This window comes from Falco cherrug, chromosome 8 (genome assembly GCF_023634085.1).
Source record: "Falco cherrug isolate bFalChe1 chromosome 8, bFalChe1.pri, whole genome shotgun sequence".
Classification (NCBI taxonomy): Eukaryota; Metazoa; Chordata; class Aves; order Falconiformes; family Falconidae; genus Falco; species Falco cherrug.
In genome coordinates this window covers 43,373,974-43,397,216 of record NC_073704.1, presented here as the reverse complement: position 1 = coordinate 43,397,216, position 23,243 = coordinate 43,373,974, and the positions used below count along the sequence as shown (strand labels likewise).

Genomic DNA, 23,243 nt, shown 5'->3' with positions numbered 1-23,243 from the left:
TGTTGCAGCACATAAATTGGTTTTGAGTCTTTGCAGAACTGATAATGACACAGGCGTGTGCCATGATCATGGCACAAGCCAATACCACATTTCTGATCTGACACGTTTTCAGGCTTTCTGGGGAAAGGAAGAGATTTTTGGATCCTGAGCTGACTGGCTATTTCAAGTACAAGATACATCCTGGATAGTGCATAGAATTTCTAATAGGTACAATAAGAAACTTAAAAAATGGTCTGCTCTTATCCTGAATTGCTTTTACAATTAATTTAAAATTAAGTAATCAGATTTATAAAAAAGAAAATTATCACTGTGGCGCTGTGTTTATTCAGGTCTCACTTTGTAATTGCAAGATGCTGAATAGCCAAAGCTATGACCAGATCAAAGAAAAGGATTAAAAGGCATCTGAAACTGGATGTAGAATTTCAGGCGACTGAGTCCAGCTTTGCCTTCCGCAGCTCCTCTGGTTAGCAACTATCTGACAGTGGAGACATGTAACTGACTGGACCTTTCATTTTTTGGCCTGGAAGTTCCTAGGTAGCTGCAGCTTTATGTTCTGTGCGTGTCTTAGAACTGTTGTCTGCAGAGCAGCTGGCTAGCCTGCACCTGCCAAAACCCCCGTGGGTTTAAGTTTATGTAAGTTCCCATAGATGCTGAACAAGTAAAAGATGGCCAGAGTAGTGAGTGCATCACAAAATCCTAAGAAGCCATGCTGTCTGCACTCAGAAACATGGGAGAGGGGAAGAGGATTGTGCTGTGATTTCTGCTCCAAGCACGATGTCTATTCTGTATTAATTTTTTAACCAGCAGTCATTTTATAGTCATTTTACAGGGGCTGAGGTAAGAACCAGGTCTGCCCAGATCCTGTCAAATGCCCCAACAAGTAGTCTAAAATCAAACTCCTTTTTTGCTTTCCTCTGCACTCATTCATTCTGTACTGTTTGCTGATAGTGGCCCAGCTATTAAAACAGAGGTGGAGGTTCCCTCCTTACCTAGAGTGTTGTATATTCTCACTGATTTTGATGCTTGCTGATAATGCAGAAAATGCAGATTTGAACTTCTTCAGCTTAAGAACCTGAGACTAAAACTGTCCAAGCAAGAGCTCTCATTACTGGTGTGTATCGTAAAAGGTCTGGGCTGGCCACATTTGAACAGGAAAGTTGAGAGTTCTGATCCTTTTTTAAATAAAAATTAAAAGTTTAGTAGATGACAGCCCCAGAGAGAGAAACGCTCCAGAAACACAGCAGGTGCTAAATAAATGGTGTGTGTTCTCTTTACTGGTGTTTAGTCTGACTTAGCCCCATTAAGCTGGGGTAGCTGGTGGGACCATGTCGGGGGTAAGAAATTAGTGGTGGCAAGATACATTTGCATGTGGCCCACTGAAAGTAGAGACATAAGCACAGATGTACATCTACTGCCCTCAGTCCTTTATATGTCCATAGGATCACACGTTCAGCTGTTCTGCATGTCTCAAGTTAGGTCTACATGCCTATGTCTTTAGGACACTGAATTACAAGATTTCTTTTAGTGCGGTATCAAGAATTACGAACTGCATTTGAGTCTTACTGTGCTTCAAGAATTAGCATCTGCAAGGGCAGGTGTTTGTCTGTTGCTAACAGTCCACTTCTCCCTTTTTTGATCCATGCAGTGCATTTCAGTCGGGTCCTCCATCGGGTCCCTTAGGTATGGAATGGATTGAATATACATGAAATATTGTAAAAGAACATATCCCACCTACCTACCCCAAGCAATAGATATGGCATTATTGCTGCAGGGTGAGAATTAAATTGGCGTGAAATTGCGCAGATATTTTCATTCATGAGAAATATTTGAAATTAGTCTATGAGAAATAGACTGGCACAGTCCTGTTCTGCGGAGAGACAGCGAGTGGGAGGCATCTGTAGGCGTTTTCACCCAGCACCTGTACTGCTGCCAGTCCTGGCCCTGAATTCAAAGGGCAGGGGTGGGAGAGTTGGAAGGAAAGGATTGCTCATTGCATGAATTTTGTCTGACTAACCATCAGAAACGGCGCGATGGCAGCTGCTTGCCGTGCAGCTCTGTTTATCACATGCCGGGGGGAAAGGTGCTTGTGTATCACATCTCTCCCTTCCCTTGTGCTCTCTGCAGCAGCTCCTCCCTGGGACTGCGTGCAGACGGCCTTTCCTCCCTCCCCTCTTGCCCTGCCACAAGTTTTTCCCCTTCCTGAAGCAAATCTCTCACCAACTGCCCTGAAACCTCCTGCTCTCTCATCAGTGCTGCACGCTGAGGGGACACAGAACAGAAAGGATCCAGAAAAACTGTGGGCAAATCGTGGGGTGTTGAAGCCGTTCATGCGGCTGGGCAGGCAGGGCTGTTGCTGGGGTCGATGCCCACAGCAAGGGCGGCTGCCCTTGCGTTCGGGGGGGCCCGCAGAGCCCCCCCCCCCGCCCCGCCGTGCAGCGCAGCCTGGGGGGCAGAGGCTCTGGGTGGGAGCTAGCGGCTGCTTCGCAGATCTGATCAGCGTGTCAGGCACTTGCTATCGCAGGTGCCTCGTGCCTTGGCGGCATCGTGCATCACTGCGGCCTCACGGGTGGAAACACCAGCAAACCTCCCTAGCCACTGCGATCAGGCTTCCAGCTGTTTATGTCAGATTTATTCAACTGACAACAGTGAACAGGATAAGCTGTGATACAGGGCAAAAAAGCTGCCTACGTTATAACCCAATTTTTTAAAGCATTGCTAAAGCTTTCATAATAAACCTAGTAGTCCATTATTTCCTTTTGAATATTTATGAGGCAGCATCTGAAAGCAGAGTTTTAGTGAAATTATGCTTATCAAAAATTACATAAATGTGTACCCACAATACTTCAAAAAGGTAGCTTTACTGAAACTAATCAGCTAAGCTCATTTTTCAGTCGGTGACTTCTTAAAGTTGTTACTTACTGTGGTACTTAAAGTCAAAATTGAGTATTAAGACATTCTAATTTTGAACTTTTCTACAAAATTAAGTTTACTTTGAAGAAATAGTAGCTAAAATATTACTAAACGTAATAGAGTGAAAGAGAATCAACAACTAACTCTGCATGTGGACACTGTGAAATCACAGCTCAAGTAAACATTTTAATAAAAGTATTGGAAGGACATTCCGAATTAGGAACACCATGTACGATTGAATACATATTTACAAGGTTCTCTGCCTTCCCTGAGTGTTGATTTCTCTCTGCCATTGCCCTCAGACAATTAAAATTTATCTTTGTTAATACTGGCCTTGGTCTCTCCAGCATGAGGAAGATGATGATCTTCTTAAAGTAATGTAAACACAGAAACATGAACCTTCTTCTTAGGAGCAACAAATGCTTCATCAGGATGCAAAGTCCTTGCTCTTCCCTGGTCTGCCTAGCAGTTACTTTGGCCATCAATTGCAGTCGCTTATACATTATTGTGTACCTGTTCAAATGTGGAAATGCCATAAAATGTTTCTACTTGCATACATGAAAACTTCTGTAGTAGAGAGAAAGTGTTTCAAATTAGACCTGGATGTGTGCCCCTCAGTTTTTCTTCTTGGTAATTTACAGAAGCTTCCAGGGTACTGAATTTCATATTTGATAAACTGGAGTATTTTAGAGATGTATCATAGTAGTCAGCTCAAGCAGAATGAAAGGTTTCCAGTATAATACACTTTTGTCATGTTTTCAGAAAAATATAAGTATCTGCTTTTCATTATTTTTTCTTCATATGAAAGGAAGATGGGGCTTTTTCCCTGGAACAAAATTACTTTGGAAGATTACTACTGTAAGCATTCATCTGCCTAAACTACAATGGCTAATTTAAGAAACTGAGAGCCTCTCTGGGGCACCCTCAGGCAGCTTTGTACCACTGTCTTGGGAAAAATTTGTTTGTCCTGATAATTGTTATTGGATTATTGATGTAGTGGTCTTTTCTAGCTACCAACTGTATATTTAGTTCTGATTTTTGGAGTTTATAGCACAAGTTATAGAATCCTTTGAGCTTACTAAAACTTTGAGAGTAAGAAAATAAAAATACATGTTTTATTGCAGCTGAAGCAGCTCTTTCTTCTCCTTATCTCTAAAGGCAAGTTAAAATTTGAAGAGCAAAAGAAGGATAATTCTCTGAATGCAAAGCCTGGCAATGGGAACTCCTGTATAAGGACTATAAAAGTGACATACCAAAGAATACCCCACAGCTTTGTAAGAAGCAGTTTGGCAGTGGACTGAGAGTTACTAGGAAATACAGTTATGGTAGTGCTATCAGGGCTATAAAAGCCAATTGCGAAAAATTGACCAGCAAAAATAATGCCGTCGATAAAGTTTCAGGTTTCCTTGTGCTAACTTTCACTTTTTTCCTTTTGAAGAAGAATGTAATTCTCAAGGTTTTTTGCTTCTTCCAGTGACAAGATTGGGAGCGATATGTTTCTTTTAATGGAAAGGGTTATAGGAAGGAGTTCTTCTGCCATACACAGATGTCAGAGAACATTTCTTCTTGGCAAAGAATATGGTGGCGGGGGGAGGAGGTGTGGGGAGGGTAGCAGGACTATATAAAGCATGCTAGAGAGAATCTGCGTTCTAGAAAAGAAACCTGAAAGGTTAGCCAAGTTATTTAAAACAAAGAAACGGGAAAAGAACCCTAAAACCAAATAAATAAAAAAAAATCTCCCCAAAACCCGCTTCCCCCCAAAACCCCAAACCAAACTACTCCAACAAAAACAACACATTCAAATGAAAAGGCTTTTTTTTTTTTTTTTGCATTTTTCAGGTGTTCGGCTGAACCACCATAGTATTATTACATAGATATAGAAAACATCAGACTAGTTTTCAAACTGAAATATCGTAACAGAAATCTAAAATTACAGTTGACCCCTTTTTTTCCATTTGTATGTATTCTGTTTTGCAGGGTAAAGTATAGACAAGCATTACTAGAAAGACAGTTGCTGGAGAAAAAGGAACTGGCACTTCAAGAAGCACGTGAAGAAGAGAAAAAAAAGAAACGCCTTGAAGCACTCCGACAACAGGTGGCTTTATCTCCTGCATACAGTATTTTCATATACAGTAATGATATAAACACATACTGCCGTATTATGAAAGATAAAAAGACCAATCGATCAAAAGCAAATAAACGAAGATGTTGAAATGCACTTTTGGTCTTACTTTAACAGTAATTCTGTCATGTTATAAATCCTGTGTGCTTTGTAACTCTGACAACAGGAACATTATGATGTTAAGTCGACTGTAGAAACTGGATATCTGAAAATAGATTTTTTTTCTGGGTTGGATGTGATTTCTCTTTTTCTTTTTTCTTTTTTTCCTTTAGGAATCATAAATCTGCCTTGAATATTAGGCAATATTTTTGAGTAATTTAAATTCTGAAAACTTACAGACCTTGGACAACTTTTCTTCAGAGAGAGGTTTAAGTGTCTGTGAAACTTTTGCACATTATTTTAAAAAGGACATCCCAGAAAATGCTTGCTAATGTTTGTCATAGTAAATATAGTGGTTTTGGTTTGGTTTTGTTTTCTTTCCTGCTGCTGACTTTCGGAGGAGGAATTTTAACTTCACTTACATTTTTTATCTAATCCTCCTTATTTTTTCCTCCAAAGATTAAAAAGGAGAAATCTAGAGCTCACATTCTTTACACTCCAGGAACTGCAGCCTAAATGTGCAGGCAAAGGAAAATGAGGGAGGGAGGAAAGGTGCTCTTCAAACGCTTTTGATTTTGGATAATTTAAACGGCACTAATGTAGCAGCTTTCTCCCTAGGACTACCCATGGTTAAAAATATGGTATTTGATGCAGCCTTGACCTCACCTTCAGCACATCCTTTGGCTTCAGGATTAACCATCCCAGAACCATGTGCATGCCAGTGAAATTCTTTCTCGGTCTCTCATGGACTGTTTGTGGCCTTATAAGTGCTTTCACTTCAGCATTTGGGTGTGCAAAGTCAAGAAGAAAGAAAAACATAACAGAGATTAAATACCCTGAGCCATCTACTGTGGGAGAGCTGAGCGTAGCAGGAATAAATAGACCTAAGGGATCATTGGTCTGTTACTTCAGTCATTTTTTTTAACTGTTGAACTCAGGCTCATTTCCATTCAATAATGCTTTATTTTTAATAATCTGATTCAATTAAATGTTTTGCAGTATTAACAGTGTTATTTTAGCTTGTCAATGCATTTTTAATAATAACCCTGTTATGTCTTTTCTAAGTTACTGGTTGAATTGCATTATCTTTCGCATCAGATTTTACAAGAGACTGGTTGAGTCGTGATCTGTTGATCCCTTCTAACCGACCCCATTCTCTTACTGAAGTAGAAAATGCTTCTAGAATGGCCTTTGACTAGGACAGTAGGCTTCCCACTTCGTTACATATTTCTAACCAGTATTTGTTCTCTGGGTTTCACACTAATGAAATACTGCTTCATAAATTATGCCGCTTGGTTGTATGTGGGGAAAAAAAAAAAAGATCTTTACTGAAGTCATCCAGTCTGTGTATTTTGACAGCCTGTAAATACAAAGGTGACATTTTATTAAAGAGATGGGGGGCGGGGGGGGGGAAATTATCATACACAATTAAAAAAAAAAATTTTTTTTGGTTTAGCCATTCAGATGGTGTCCCAACTGATTATTTTGCTTATGCATCTTTCTGTATTTTACAAAGTAGTATTAGCCTGTCTGTATCTGAATATTTTGACACAAAGAAAATAAGCAATGAAAAAAGGTTGACTCTTGCACAATATAGTGTCTGAGAGAATCTTTGATACTCATCTAGCTGCAGGAAATTAAACACTTAGAACAGATACACTTAAGAAAAAAATCCTGTGGCTTATCTCTCAACGTTGTTGTCCATGACTCTGTAAAGATTGTGAACTTCAGATCTGAACACCTCTGTTTCCATCAGAAGACAGTTTGGACTTGCAGGAGTTGTGGGTATTGCTAAATTATGAGTCTGCTGGTTCCATTTGGTTACTGGTTTTGAACATCCGAGCCCATGCCAATCTCTGCTAGAGAGCCGAGGGTGCTGTTGCTTCTCTCTTACACCATCCTTGCGGAGCCAGGGCTGCCTCCGCAGCCAGGACCACGCGCCGCTCCTACAGCGCAAACATCAGTGGTGCACGTTTGGGACGTGCTGCTTTCTGGGAGCCTAAATCTTACTGTAAGCTTATTGCCTACCAGGAGTATGATGAGGTAGCGACATAAACTCTCTCTTGATGGAAACGCTGTCCAGCTTTAAAGTTTGTTTTCAAGGACTGACAGCTGGCATTCATAATATGCGGGTTATTCTGTGTTAGGCTTGCCCACATAGCAGGCAGCTCACTCTGAAGCAGTTCTGGGCATGCACAGTGCTGTATTAAGTCCAGCCAATTAAACTGTCTCCATTGGGAAACAGGAAAAAAATCTCCCCGATTATTATTCTCTGTCAAAGTGGTTTTACTCTGGATTCAAGTTCTAAGCTTTACAACTTCTGTATATGGATACAAGGTGGTTTAAGACAACTTTTGAAATTTTTAAACCAGGAAAATGATTGTGTTCTCAAGGGATGTGTTATTGCTAATCACCTTTTCTCACCTTAGGTCTACATAGAGGTAATTGTTATTTTTGTATCATGTATTTTAGGTTGCCATTGCTGCAAAATCAGATCCGGCTAGAGTAGTGGCTGATACGGTGGCATCTAAAGCTCGGATGGGCATTGGGACCAAAGAAGAGTTTGGTCTTCAGAAGCCACTGTTTAAGTTGCATACGTACAGTGAACAGCAGGTAAGTGTCTGTAATCATACTGTATAGTTTACTGTGTGCACATATATCTTAATAGCAGTACATGATAGTAATGCTAATAATATATACTAAATAGCAATATTAACAGTAGAATATAGAATAGATAGAATATATAAAACCATAATGAGCAGTGGGTGGGGTAAAATCTCTCTGACCCAATGTAGATGCTGGAGCAACAAGCGTGGGCCACAAAGGTCCATCCAGTCAGGTCCAGTGCAGGGCTCCCGGGCTGTCGCTGAACAGCATCTCCCACCACTGCTACCAGAGAGAGGACACTGGGCTAAAGGTGTCATTTGGCACTTGTGTGTTTGCCAGGCATTTTGCCTGATCTGTTTGCTATTTTATTCATTTCAAAACTCACCCCTTTTACATTTTTATGCATTTATTTAAAAGAGTGCCTCCTTTTCACCTCCAGTTAGTGTCGTAGTATTTGAAGCGAACTGACTCAGCGTTTAAGTTCTCCTGACTGTATACAAAAGAGCTACGTCACAGGTAGCTTAAATATGAGGGGTTCTTTTTTTCTTGGAAGATTATGCACAGCACAAATCTCTTCATAAGCTGGAAGCTGGTGTCTTGACTGTCTTTAACACTATTGCTGGATTGAAGATCAGTTGGAATGTGATAAGCAAGGGGTAAAGGAGAAGAAATCAGTGAAGTGTAAATGAAGTAGGAAACTGAAGTAACTATACTCCTGTTTTCAGGTCACTTGGATTGGTGAGCACAGTGCTAGCTCAATTTCAAATGGAAGTAAGCAACACGGGGGAGGATTTTTTGATTCCCTTACTGTTCCCCATCTGCTTAGTCTATGCATTTGAAATTATACCCACTCTGGAATTTGAAAATTATGTTTACAGAAAGAGAACTGCTATCATATAATTCTATGGTGTAAAAACTTTCTTTTAGCACTGAATAAACTGAAATGTAACAATGTCTATTAACTACACTTGTCCAGCACTTCCCATTTTAAGACATTTTAAAGCTTCTCAGGTTTGGTAAAGGAGAGGTGTGGTACAAGAGATGTAGGTTTTGTTTGACTATTAACATCTACCGAGATCTGACTGATGTATGAGGTTCTGAAAAGCCTTACCTTAAAAATGCGCTGAACATGCATATTTGGGATTGATACCTGAATTCTCAGAATATTCTTCCTGCTTCAACTCCAGGCAGGTTTTGGTACTGCTCAGACTGCAGTACGTGATTCCTGCTAAGCATATGAGCATGCTCCATCCCAGAGCTGCAGTGGTCATGGATAATGTTCCCCATTGTTGGTCTTCCCAGCAGCTCTGGGCGCTGTGGCAGGTGATGCTAGAACTGAAGGCAATGGGAAACTCTCACGTGTACTTTCAGCGCTCCCTCACTGTTGCCTCCAGAAGAAGGATTTGAAAGAGGCTTGCAAATTTTGCCAGATAACCTTTTGACAAATTCAGAAGCAATTTCCTTGGGCATTGATTGTCATTACGTAAAATGGAAGTGGTGCTGCCATGTGGTCACAAGGCAATGCTGTGAGAAAAATCACAAACATGTTTGAAGCACTTAGATCGTATAGAAACAAACAGGAAGGGATTAAGTGTCTTGTGCTGAAAGCAGGGCTGTATTGATGCAGAACAGTAGAGAAGTCAGCAACTCTTCAGTGAGCAAGCTGAATTAAAAGTCACTCAGTTTCTCATCAACCCTTTGAGTTTTGCTGAGGAGTGACAACCAGGGCTCTTTGTTAAAATAGTTTGTGATCATTAATATTAAAAAGGATAATATCAGGATGTGTGCAGTGTAATAAGGCTTGTTCACTGTAGGGTTTCTCTGCTTTTGAAGGCTTTCTTCTATGACCATAATTTTCTGACTTTCTTTTAAAACTTTCAAAATATATAGATCCACAGATAACTTGTAACATAACATACACTATGTGTATGAGGAAAGTATTTTTTTGTTTCTATTTATCATTGCTGTGGTTTATTTTAACAGGTCATTTCTGACCCTCGACTTCGTGTTGAGCTAGCTCTTCGAGAAGCTGGACTTCATAAAACACTTTATGCAAAAGAGATTTTACCAAAAATTCCTCCACTGAAGCTTCCAAGAAGAGATATGGAATCTACAGTCTTTAAAACGTAGAGCATCTCTCTCATATCAAGAGCAGAGAAGCTTCAGGGGTATTGTCTGACCTATAATGTGAAAACTTCAAATAAAATCCCCATAGGCTGTGCCATAGAGCTACTTGGTTCTCAGTGTGTGCAGTCATTCAGAAAAGCAGTGTGCCTTGCTCGTGCAATGCTAACCATTTTACACCTGTCTTGGTGAAGATTTTATCGAGGCTGCTGTAGTGTAATTCCCTGCGTCTGTTTCTGCTGGGGGAAGGACACCTGCACATGAAAGACTCCTTACAGACATTACAGGCCAGTCTGATGTGTAGCATCTTAAGCAGGAACTCTGTTTTTAAATTGGCACCGTAAATCCAAAATAGCTTTGCAGAACAGTCGCATTAGATTATATTATATGTGAATACACCCTGCAACTTTCATTCCAGATTTCTTGAGAATTTGTTTCTTTTAATTATAAAATCTTCATGGCTGTGAATGTTTGTATAACTCCTTGTTTATTGTAAGAAGAAACTTAACCTTTGTCTATATTTAGAAACCAATTTGCTGCATCATATTTACTGCAAATCGGTCATACAATTTCATATTGCAGATTAGTCTTTCAGTATAAATTAGAAATTAGAAATAACATTTCAGATCTGGAATCTTTATTTTGGATCTGAAACTACTGAACATGATTCTGTTAAATGAAAGGGAAATTGTTGTCATTTCTTTTTTTAACTGATTATGTTTTCAAGCCTTACATAAGATGAGTGTAAAAGGTATGTGAACAAATTACAATTAGCAGTTTAACCAAAGATTTCTAAGGACAATGAATGTCAGAAAGATCTGAACATCCACAGTTTCGTATCTAAGTAATGATAGGAACTTCATTAATGTAGCATTGTGATGCCCTGTAGGTCTTATTGGATCACATACCTACACTGCCTTGTGAAACGCAGTAATTCCTCACTGTTGAGAGGAGAAGCTGAGGATCGGGGTGGAGGGAGAGCCCTGTCTGTGCTCCCCCAGCAAACACCTAGAGAGTGTTTTTACTGCTGGCCACTACATGCTACCTCCTTACCCAGCACAGCCGATGGGCCCTCTTCTCCTGACACCTCCACACCAAATGTTTTGCAGTCAGAGACAAGCAATGGTAACTTCTCACACCTCAAACCGAGAGTAACATAGGCAAAACCTTGCAGGGTAAGCCTGACCTCAGCAGGTCCCTGAGAACCTGGGGAGGGAGGTTTGCTCCCACCGGGGTGCTCACGGGTGCAAAGCCAGAAGCAGACGGAGGCTCTAGGAAGGGTGCCTGGAAGGTGGGGGAAGAGCTGGCACAACAGACCTGCTGAGAGCAAGAAAGTTTAAAACCAGGAGCAACACAACCTGAGTATTGAAGCTAAGTTCTTTTAACGGAGGAGAAATGCTACAGAGTGTGCCCGAAAGCTGTGGGAGCTGTACATCTTCTGGATTTAGCTTTTCCGTATTTGTGCTAAAATTACAATTCTGCATATATTTGTGCATTTTATTTTGGTATGTCATTTGGGGTAACATTATTTTTAAAACACACTTGGCCAGCTTCACAACTTGTTGGATGTTCCTGCAGGGGAGACCAGCATTGCTTTTCTTCTCCTTTGGAGACCAGATTGGCTGCTAGACTGCTTCCCAGAAATGGGAGATTCCAAACTTAAGGCAGTTGAGGGGCTTTTTTCTTGCATTTAAAAGCAGATCTACAAGATAGTTTCAGTGGTGCAAAATCATTTCAGATTATAGTTGTCATCTTTTATAAATACTGAGACATACATGAAAAAAGAGTTTAAATGAAGCAGCTGTTTGTTTTTGAAATAAAGTGCACTGAGTTTTAGGCAGTGTCTTGCAATTGTATCCACGTCTGTTGCTTCTCAGGGAATAGACTGAGTAGAAGTCTGCTTACACCTATGAGGCTGTGTCAGCTCACTGCAGCCATGAATTGGGGCTCGTTCTTGATACGGAGAGCCCAGAGTGAGGCTTTTTAGAGGGATTTACGTGTAACAGTGGAGAATGAAAAACAAGCAGGTCCCTGAAACTGGTTTCAGGTATTTTGCTCAGTTGCTCAGCACACCCAGAGGCTGCTCTTGCCAGGAGAGCTCCTGCAGACCCCGTTGGCCACCCTCCCTGGCCTGGCCACGCTCCTCTCGCGTGCTCCTCCTGCGGGAGTGGGGTGGGTTTGTCTTTGTCTTCCTCTTCCTCACTTAGCACTGTTCATGAGAGATGATCAAAACCCTTCAGGAAGTGAAGGTGTTTAAAATGACATTTGTTTTCGTGATAAATGCCATCCACCCTTTTTTTAAAAAAAATGAAATTTTGCAAGTTATTTTTGTGCAAAAATGTATGAAATTACTCGTACATGAAAACAGTAATTTAGAAAATGTTAATGGGAAATAGACTTCTCAACCAGGATCCCTTGCAGCCCTACTTTGTTGGTTGTGACTTGGTAAGGGTAACCGTTCCGAGCTCAGCTATCCTTTATGCCAGTGTATGAAGTGTATGCAGTTTGATGGGCAATCTGATTTTTTTAAAGCCTGGGAAAACCTTCTCTTTGAAAATTATTTGGTTTCAAGATATACTACTTCTCTGTCAATTCTGGTAGTCAGAAAAGTGGCTGAAATGTGAAATAGTGCCCAAAAGTCAAGTACCCAGCTGGCGCAAGATCAGTTGGTGCAGTATCCAGCTGCTGCAAAACATTTAAAGTTTGTGCCAGCTTATGTGCACATAACCTTATATGCACATTTACATGTGTATTTATAGAAAAAGAAAAACATAACTGATTTGAGTTCTGACCCCTCTGAGAATAGAGAGGGCTTTGCAGTAATGGTCAATATTTTGAAAAGCAGCGCACCAAGGACACGCCTTCTGAACGACTCAGCTGAAGCCCTTCAAGAGCATCAGACTTAGAACGGGCAGCAGAAAAAAACATTTAATGACATAATCATTAAGCTAAAACCAAAATGAGAAAAACAAGAGTCTCTTCACTGGACAATGTTCTAGAATATAGAGAGCTCACTGTCTCCTGCAAAGTTGATGACCAAGACTGTGTCGCTGTAAGCTATGCAGAGCAAGCCTCGCCTAGTATATTTTATATATATATAATTTATATTATATATATATGTTATATATATGATTATATTATTTTTTATTTTTATAATTATATTATATATAATAAATATAATAATTAAATTAGGCAAAATGTTAAAAGTATCGTGTTTCTTTTCCTGGAGTGGCTTTAAATTGTTTTCACAAAGGACTTCCGGTGCTTTGCAATTGCTATAGAAGTTTCTTGAGTGGACTTCGGACGTACAGAACTGAGTTGGAATGTGTCCTGGTTTCAGGCTGGGATGGAGTTCATTTTCTTCTCCGTAGCTGGCGCAGCGCCGTGTTCTGGGTGTAGTACGAGTGTAACGTTGATCACACAGCGGTGTTTTAGTTGTTGCTAAGTCGTGCTTACCCCAAGGCAAGGGCTTTTCAGTTTCCCATGTTCTGCCAGTGAGGAGGGGCAGTAGAAGCCGGGAGGGAGCAGAGCCAGGACAGCTGACCCCGGCTAGCCCAAGAGCTATTCCATACCATGGAGCATCATGCTCGGTACAGAGTCTGGGGGAGCTGGCCGGGACTGCTGGTCGCTGCTGGGGGGCTGGCTGGGCATCGCTCAGCAGGCGGGTGAGAAGCTGCATTGTGCATCACTTGGGGGGTTTCTTGGGCGTTGTTCCTCTCTCTTTGTTTTCTCCCTTTTCATTACAATTAGTAGTAGTAGTAGTAGTAGATTTCATTGTATTTCAATAAACTGTTTTTATCTCAACCCATGGGTTTTACCTTTTTCCGATTCTCCTCCCCATCCCAGTGGAGCAGGGGAGTGAGCAAGTGGCTGCATGGTGCTTAGCTGCTGGCTGGGGTCAAACCACGACAGAATGGTGGGTTAGATGGCATGGGGAGCGAATGGAGTGATTTTGTTTCCATTCTGGGAGGACACTGGCTCCTGTCCTGGGATTCCTCCCTGTCAGGTTAATATTTGAGCCTAAAATCTGCAATCTCAGAATGAAAACTAGGAACCAATCTCCTTTTCTTGTAAAAAACAGTTTGCTTTTTCATGGCAGCAAACTGAACATGTCCCAGATCAAAGTGCTGGTAAGTTGTTGGAGTGGCTGGGGACCATGACTGCAGGGTGCCCATGCCAGGGGAGCACCCCAGATGGCCCCACACCCTGGAAATGGACCTCTGCCGACGGGAGGAGGCAGCGCGATGACGTGCAGTGGGGTGACAAGAGGGATGCCGAGAGAAACCCACACTTTTGGGAGGCAAATCGAGCAGTGCCTGAGTGCGTGGAAGTACATCTGGGAATAGAGGGGCCCCAGGGTTGCTGATGAAGCAGATTTAGGGATGCTGACCAGAGAACGAGTACCTTGGGAATGGACCCTCAGCACTTCTGTAGGTATCTTTAGACTTAATATGTTTCGTGCTTTTAATACCATTAGTATCTTGAGAACTTCTCCCGTGTTTTTTGATACAATTTTGTTTACCAGAACTCAAATCCTGTAATTTTTGGTTCCAAAGGTGTCAAAATTCATTTGGAAGCAACCTTAGTTGTGAACCTTAAGAACTGGATGTGATTTTGGTGGGAAATTCTTCAGGTTGTGGGTTACCCTCCATGAAAAGCCCCTCCACCCAACCCAGGAGTGGTTTAGTTTTACAGCTTGTGGAGACACTTAAAAGATTATTTTCTAGATTATTGCTGTGTGCTGATTAGCAGATGAACATGAACGGTGCAGTCCCTGGCAGTTATGTGACATCAGGGCAAGGTTTTATCAGTAACACGTGCTCCCCTCACTCCCTCTCGAGGATCCCCGAGTGCCCCACACCCAAACCTGCTGCCAGTGCGACGGGGATGGAGCTGCTTCTGCTCGGCCGGGGACAGCCTGCGCAGGGTGGGCTTCCCGCGTGGCCACCTCTTGTGTTCAGACACCCTGGTGTACATCAATTTTTGACAGATCTTTAGATACTGTATGAATGAAAGTCTGAATGGCCTTCATAACAGCAATGAGTAACAGTCACAGTTACAGACACAGATTAATTTTGCATGTCGTTTACTTGGGTTTCGGCTTTATGCCAAATGCAAAGAGATCTCCATCCTAGAGGATCCCTGTGGACAGGAGAGACCCTAACGGGACAGTCCTTTACAACCACTGGAGACAGGAGTGAGGAGCATGCAGTTCAGTAACACAGCCCTAATTTCTGTGCAAATTTTGGCTGGAGCTTTCCTTGGGTGTGCAAGTGTCTTTGTGCAATTCAAGCCGTACTGGTGGTCTGCAGCTCCTGCACACCAGCGTTCGCTGGATCCAGCCGCCCTACGCAGCTGTGGAGGGCACTCACCTGTGGGAGTGCATCATGTCCTTTTCCATTTCCCAGAAAAAGCTGCGCTGCACCAGCGTGAGTAGGTCCTGCACACCCGCTCCCGGTGCGGGAGCACAAACCTGCACTGCACCAGCTGGGACCTGCTGCCCTGTTGCTCTGCTTCTCACCCATCAGTTTGTGGAGAAAAGCACTTTTCCTGCTGGAGGGTGCAGCCCCAGGTGCTTTTGGATGAAGGCTGCGATCAGGCGCTGGGGCCGCTGCTGGCGCTCCCACAGCACCTCGCGGGGCGCCTGGGTCTGGTCCCCTTCCAGGCGGCCCAGGAGGGCCATGCAGCCAACGGCAGCTGCAGGACAGCCGAAGCACTGTGTTACCTTGCGCCTGGTGACAGGTACCAGCTGCCTTAAAGCGCTGCCCTGTGGGGAAGGAGAGGGGCCCTGCTCCCGCTGCCCTGGGGACTCCCTGGGGGACGCGGCTGGAGCCCTGGAGCAGCTGCTGGCTGCAGTGCTGCTCCGCAGGGCCCTCTGCTCGCCCCCCTTCTTCCCCAGAAACATGGGGGGAGGCAGCTATGCCAGTATGGCCAGGACTTGCTTTAAGGACAGGAGAGGGATTGGGGGGGTGGGGGGGATTAAGTCTTTTTTTGGTCCAACGTGTGCTCAGGCCTTCTAAGACAAACTGGTATTTAGCCGCAGTATTTGTTTTAGTGTAGTTTTCTAGTTAAAATCATTGGAACACATTTTTAGCCTTCAGGTTGTCTGAATCTTGGACCAAAGCGAGCCCTCAGGTGGGGTTAAGCCGGGGAGCACAGGAAGGACCCACCTTCCTGGCCCCACAGCCCGCACAGGGCAGCGAATGCCGTGGACTCCATTTCAATGTTCCTCACACCAGCATCATAAGCTCTTTTTAAGTACTCCAACTTTTTTTCACTGGAAAGAGTCTAATCTCCCCTGACCTTGAAAGGAAGCAGAGAGATGTCACTGCCGGCCCTGCGTGGGTTTATGGTTACGGGGAACGGGCTGTAGCTTCAGAAGGCAAACCCAGCAATGCCTACGTTTTGTCTGAGGCTGGTAAAGTTTTCCTTTGAATAGTTACTTAACTCATATTAACTGCAGTGTTTAAAGTCAGTACGCTGTGTCTCTGTATAGAAGAGAAAACTATGCAGGCTATAACATTGGTGAAAAGAATGAGTAAGCCCCCAACTCTTAAGTACAGGGGTACGTTACACTATGTGGGGTAAGACTGCGGCTCCTCCGAGGTCCGTGGCAAACGTCAGCTGTGAAGGCCTGCCGGGTTAAATCCAAGAAATGCCAAATTACTGTTAGAAGAGTCATAGCAAGTTGCAGAACGGGAAAACTGGGGAGCAGAAAACCCCCTTAATTTAGGTTTAATTTTTCTTAAGGAGCTGCCATGGACGTCAGGCAGCTGAGCCACTTGCAAGTGGCGTTCCCTGCTCCAGTGGCATGGGTGCTGGCCAGGGAGCTGGGTCCCAGGGCATCACCGCAGGCAGGACCTGGAGCCATGCTTGGTGCATCCAGGCATGGGCACCCATCCCGACCCTCTCCTCTAACTTCACTGGTGGCTTTAGCTGTCCTGCTGCCACACCTGGGTCCACTGAGCGGGCACGTGCCTGGTGCGGCTACTCCTCTCGCACAGTCTGTAGTCCTTGATGCAAGTAAAATGTATACCTGCAGCTGCACTAACCTGGGCAGAGTGCTTCATTTTATTGCTATTCCTACTGTTAATCCTCTCAAATGGCTTTTTGTTTAAATAAAACATGGCCTTGAGCAATACACAGATGGTCGCATTTGCAAACAGATCCAAAGGTTTATAAATAGTCCTCAGATTATTAGTTCTTCATTTATTACATTTCTTCTACTCTGCAATCAGCATTCAATTTTGAAAAGGAAACTGTTCCAGAGTAACTGAAGTTTGTTTACGTAAATGTCACATGCTTCCTGACATTTTTCTAGTGTTTGGTAGTTCTGAAATTGCAATCTTGTTGTAGGAAACAACTCAGCATAACCCATCTGCTAGGCTCTGTGGATGCAGGGCCAATTTCTTTGCCAGTGTGCAAGGTACTGGCCTCCTGCTTTCGGAGGGTCTGTGACTGCGCAAGGCTCCCATGCTCTTTCTTCACCCTTGATCCACCTTTGGCTACAGCAGCACTGGCCTTGCAGGTGACAAGAATTTAACTGCCACGTGCACAAGAGACCAATTAGCAAAAAAATGTCATTCCCCGTGGTGCTGCAGCAGGTGACAGGTACGTGACTGCAGTGAGCTCAGGGTTATGCCATGGCCTCCTTCAGCTGGTGAGGCCAACAGCAAAGTTCTGAGGCAGGGAGAGACATCTCAGGGTCTTTGTAGCCTGCCCAGGTACAGCGTCTAACCCCATGACACTTTTAAGGTTCTTCTTATCAATTGAGCTGGTGCCCATCCCATCAGGCACACAGATGGTGTCTCTCCTTCAAGAAAGGTCTCCATAAATGCATCCCGATGGCTGAATGCTCCAAGACCTTCCCTTTGTGCTGCCCACGCTTGTGCCATGTGCCGCCTTCCATTCTTTGTTGTGTCCTGTTCATACTCATGCAGTGGTGAATGTCAGTGAGGACAACCTGAACCTCCACTTCTCCAGGCACCTCCCAGCCCGTCCTCGCCCCCCACCAGGGCACCTCCGCCTGCATCGTTGGGTGCGAAGGGCAACGGGTGGGTGCGTGCCCTTCAGCGAGGGCTGGGGTTTGGGGGTCAGGCATTTGTCATGGGAAGCCTCACACCTTATGGGGCAACTGTCCTGCTTCCCGGTTCACTTCACCCACCCTGGTGCCCCTCCATGCCCAGCTGCCTGCAGACACTGGGCTTGGCTGGCACCCCCTGCTCCCCACCTGCTGCCAGGGCTCGTGGTGCCCGGCTGCCTCGGCCCCGCTGCTGCTCCCCCGGGCTGGTGGGTGTTCTGCAAATCTCAAGCTGCTGAGGCTGCCTCTGCTTTCTGCCCAGTGCTCCTTCACGTCATCGTCTTCGGTTTCTGCTCCATCACCCAAACTGACATCCTTTTCTCGGCTTTACCTTGACAAACAGAAGGCATTCAGTGGTGTGGGGTTTGATTTTTGCCATGAAACATGCCTCAGTTTTTTGGGTTTGCTATCTTTTTTTTTTTTTTTTTTTCAAAAACCTGAAGGAAGCATATGTAAAGAAGCACAACTAGTTTAACATATGCAGTCGGGTTTTGCTTTGTGTCTTTTCATTTGGCTGTGAGACTGATGGTCTATTAGGCTTGTATCATGTTTTAAATATGAAAACTTTTTGCAGGTTGTTATTCTGGAACATCAGCCTGACTTATTTGCCAATGCCTAAAAAATTTATTCTCATTGTAAATATTCAAAGCAGGAAACCGTGTTCCTGCCGCTGGTATGTTTGAGTTCGTTTGTGTCTCTAAGCAACTTGCAAAAATGTGATGTTGGCAGCTGCTCTGCACAAAGCATGTTGGGGGAGGCTGGCTGCGTGCTCTGCCCTGAGTCCCCTCGCAGGGATGAGCCTGAGGGTTGGTGGCTTCTGCATTGGTGCAAAAACGGTGTGTGGCCAAGAGCTCAGCATAGGCTTTTCTTCTAGCTGTGTCACAACTGCTGCCAGACTGGGGAGTGGCAAAGCCTGTGCAGGTTTTTTCCCCTTGGGTCCCACCAGTTTGACTCCCTCAGGCTTTCCCGTCACTCAGGTTTGGTTTGGTTTGGTCAGAGGGACCAGCACGAGCTCTGCCGTGTGAGTGATGCTGCCTCCTGAGAATCTGATTTAAGACTGATTTTATGCCTGAAGAAATGATGGCAGCACTGAGCCTTGGGGTATGAGCACTCACCAGTGCAGCCTGTATTTGCCTTTTCCTTTGTGCAGTGCCAAAATTTATGCTTTTAAAGAATAATTAATAATAAAGCAAGGTTTTCACTTTAGAGCTTGTGTCAATGTGGGAAATGGTCTTTGCCTCTCAAATTGCCAAACTGCTGAACTGAGCGAAGTATGCACATGTTCATTTTTAATACAATGCTTTTTAATCTGGACATGTAGGGTGCCGAGAAATACCATTCAAACAGAAGAAGCTTTACCATGGCTGAAAGGTTGCACTGATGGTAATGGCTGAAAACTGAAAAGAGGAAAAAAATCTGTCGGTGGGTGTTGCAGGAGGCAGAGGTCGTGCTGGCCACCCACCTCACCGTGTGGGGAGCCAGGGCCCCCATGCCAGCCCGCTGCAGGACCGCGCTGGCAGCAGCAGAGCCTGCGGCAGGGCCTGCTGGCAGTGCCCGAGGTGGAAAGCGCGTGTGGTGCAGTGCGGCGCGGCACGGCACGGTACTTACGCTGATGAGAGCACTGGCCTAGCCCAGTACATGGTGTACGGGTCCATCCCCATGTAGATGTCTGCCAGGTCCTCCCCATCACCCGTCAGTCCCAGCTCCTAGTGCATGAACTGGGCAAATGCCCTCATCCTCTTCGGGCTTCCACCAACACAGACAAACTGGAGGTAAAATATGGACGTGTTGGTGCTTTTTAGCTGAAATAGGTACCGAGATTCAGTCTTAAACTGGCAGCGGTGGGCTGCACCAGACACATCTCCCCAGAGGGTGCAGCAGGATGCTGCTTCCTCTCAGGAAGTCGAGGCGCACCAGAACAGCCAAGGGTCTCAAACCCAGGAGTTAATGCTAAAACCAAGTTGTTACGCCTTTAGGGTTGTGACTATGTTACATCCAGACAACTGTACAGCTGCACATACTTGGATATCAGTCCCCAGCCAAGAAAATGTAAAATAATTCAGCAAATTTAAACTGTTAGTATTCCTACTGACAGCAAAGCAAAACCAGATGTTAGAGTAGCTTGTCATTTAATTTATTCTATCAACAATGCCAACTGCAATTAGTGAGCACTGCTGATGACACAGAGGCCATAAAGTCAGGGAGGAAAAAGGACAAGTTTTACATATTAAAGGAAAAAATGACATCCTGCCTGAACATAGAGAGGGGGATCAGCATGTGGCTGCAAGGGCAGCGCTGCTGATCCGGCTGCCAACAGCGCAGGGTGCGGGAGCCCACGCGTGGCCGGACTGTGCCAGGCTGCTCGAGCTTTGCGGGACCGCGTCTTTTCCCCTTGTGTCGCTGGGGTAACGCTCTGATTTAAACTGGAAGAAGATGTGGCTGTGGCAGGCTGCTTTTGACAGCAGGTCCTAGCCGAAAATACAACATCCTCATTCCCTTGCCACCAGTAGATGATGATCAGATGCTTTGGAGAAATGCACACTTCATCTGTCCTCCATCATGGGGGCCAATACAAAATGAGGTTTAAGGGAACTACAGGTTTTTAAAAAGATAATTTTCTGTTGGGATTTCTGCCCAACACAAGCAGGAATGGATGACTTCCCTGCCCAGACTGCTGCAGGTCGCCGAGTCCCTTTGCCGAGCAGCTGTACCCTGTCCATGGCAGCAGCATCTGTGGCAGTGGGGCCCTGGCATGGATGGTAGAGCTGTGGGGCGAGGGGCTGGAGACACCCGCAGGGCCGGGAGCTGCTGCCTTGCTTTTTCACCATTATTTACCTTTATGTCCCCGAACACTGCCAGCAGGTTGCGCGTCTTCGTTCCCAAGTCCAGGTGATACAGGATGTCCTCCTCCATCGAGACCAAGTGTGGGTTTTTAACATGGACGAGCCCACTGCTGCAGGGGAACAGGGCGAAGACAGCTCAGGGGCACCAGGCAGTGCCTGCAGGGACAGGGATAGGGCATGGGGGGGCCTGGGAGCCCTGCAAAGGGGCACATGTGGCCCCAGTGTCAGGGAAGGGATGGAACGGGGACAGGGACGGGGACAGGGACAGGGACAGAGACAAGGACAGGAACAGGGATGAGCCAGCTATGCATGGTATCCAGGATGGCTGCATTTCTGCTCTTGGTAACCTCTTTGACATCTCTTTTGTTATGCCTGCATATTTAGCAAAAAAAGTTTCTCAGTATTTATCATCGATTTTGTCAATGGCAACCTTAGCTCTTTCATATAATTCCGCCAGAAATATCTAGTGGGTAATGTACTGTGCTATTTCGTATGTGACAGCTTCTTAAGCTCTTTGCAAATCAGGATTTTATATTTATATTGTCCCAAATAACTGCCTAGCAGTACAAGTGCAAATTAAATTGAGATTCTGCAGGCAGTGGGAGGCCAGTTTGCCTTCCCTTTCCACCTGCTTTAATAGAGGGAAAGAAACTAAGTAACAATACAGGGCAATGTTATAAATAAGGATTAAACAAAACCTAGAGAACATTTTTCTTGTCTTATTAAAACAAATTCAAACCTCCCCCTGTTACTCACCCGGAGTAACCTATTGTTTTGGTCATAGCGGCTCTACCAGAGTCAGCTGAAAGTGATACCCTGCAGAAAATGTAAGGAAAACACCCCGCTATTTTTTCAGCTGTCAGGTTTTGGAGCTTGAGGAGGTTGTAAGGGGCTCTGCACGGGGTTAAATACCCTCCCTTGCTTTGCAGGCTCCCAAGATCAACAGTGGCCTGTCCCCTCCGCCCGCTTGCCTTTCCCCCATCAGGTGCGAAGGTTTGTTTGCCCCGTGGTCCGTCCCAGACTGGCTGTTTTAGCAGGTGTCACCGTACGCCCCTGCTCGCCTCCCGCCGCCCTGCTGGGGCAGCCGGGGCTGGGGCCGGTGGGGCGGGCGGTGGGCACAGGGCAGGCGCACATGGGTGCCAGGTAGGTGCCTGTCTGTCTCCGGCGAGGGCTTCGTGACAAGGGTTTGTCTGAGTACACTGCCACCACTCTCCTTCCTCGGGGATCAAAACGGCGCTCCCACCCTGGGCACCAGCTCTGGGACGTGCCTTTCTCTGGCCGCATCTGGTGCAAATCTGGAACCACCCTGCCTTTTTCTGGGTGCACAAAGAGTTAATGCTGTGGGCACCCTTGGTGGGCTGTGCGAGGGCTCTGCTGCCTCATTCCAGGGGCTCCCTGGCCCTAGTTTGGTCAGTCGGTCGGTCTGCATGGCATCATCCTGCTGGGATGCTCGGAGGGGACACGGTCTGACATGGCTTGGGTTGGGGTGACACTGGTTCCAGGGTCAGGGCTCAGCATGCTTGGCTCCCCAGCCCTGACCACCCTCTCTGAGCACGGGGTCACCAGGGACCGGGGTGTCTGTTATGTTTTGAACTGCCACGGTCCTGCTGGGTGACCCGGAAAACTCTGAGAAGGCAAACGCTCACAAGGCAAGCATCAAAAGATGGATGTGCCCACTCCCACTGATCCCCACCTTCACCCTCAGGACTCCGAGCACAAAAAAGTTCTCTTGCTGACTGAGCTCCCCCAGAGGCAGCACTGCTGGTGACCACAGCGGTGCCCAGGTATGGCACTCGGCAGAGGTGGGCTATCGCCATTCAGAAACAGACCCTGCGGCAGCTGCTTCTGGCATGGAAAGGCCGATTCTATTCTCAGCAACATCCAGACAACGATGTTTGTTCTCGCTGTCCACACCCGACTCCATCTCAGCCCAGGAGCACTTACGGGCAGCTCCCGGTCAGGGGGGTCAGTTTGCCCAGGTCCCAGGGGGCCTGGCTGGCTCTGGGGCTGTGGGAGGGGTGCGTGCTGGCTGCCTGGGCCCCTCTCCAGCACAGTCTGTCCTTCAGCTCCCCTGGCTCAGGAGCTGCCTTTGGTGCTGCTGTGCCTTGGCGTGGGGCCACTTCTCAGACCCCTCCAAAAGACCCAAGGGACTTTGCATGGCAGCCTGTGGCACAGAGGTGCCCGATGTCAGCCCCGGGTGTCACAGCAGTCAATGACTGTCCTCACGTGCGATGGACCTGGACCCAGGTCCTGACGATGGCTGTGCTCTGCAGGGCACACACCACTGCCCGCTGTCCCCAGGGCCACCGAGCACGTGTGGTGCCAGATAACATCTGGGCAGCAGTGCCAGGGCAACCAGCACAGCCCCTGCCCATGGCTCAGAGCAAAGGGCAGCATGTGGAGGCAGCACAGCACGGGCCCGGCCAGGTCCCCTGCTCATGGTTGAGCTGCAGGATGC

General features: G+C 45.7%; 2 protein-coding genes across 4 annotated transcripts in view; one reads left to right on the top strand and one right to left on the bottom strand.

Moving 5' to 3' along the window:
- CCDC148 (coiled-coil domain containing 148) overlaps window positions 1–13,068 on the top strand; it is a 78,260-nt gene extending 65,192 nt beyond the window's left edge. For all 3 annotated transcript variants that reach the window (XM_055719151.1, XM_055719150.1, XM_027807449.2), the window contains 3 exons: window positions 4,888–5,005; window positions 7,604–7,744; window positions 9,722–13,068. In XM_055719151.1, the coding sequence (XP_055575126.1) occupies window positions 4,888–5,005; window positions 7,604–7,744; window positions 9,722–9,868 (406 nt within the window). In that variant the 3' untranslated portion in view covers window positions 9,869–13,068. The remainder of the gene's footprint in view (window positions 1–4,887; window positions 5,006–7,603; window positions 7,745–9,721) is intronic.
- Window positions 13,069–15,386: 2,318 nt separating this feature from the next.
- On the bottom strand, window positions 15,387–21,633 carry UPP2 (uridine phosphorylase 2). Its single transcript, XM_005432675.3, is given in 5 exon segments — window positions 15,387–15,559; window positions 16,033–16,139; window positions 19,551–19,708; window positions 20,778–20,895; window positions 21,542–21,633. Coding segments are annotated over 5 exon segments (582 nt in total). The 5' UTR covers window positions 21,568–21,633.
- Between the last annotated feature and the right edge of the window lie 1,610 nt (window positions 21,634–23,243).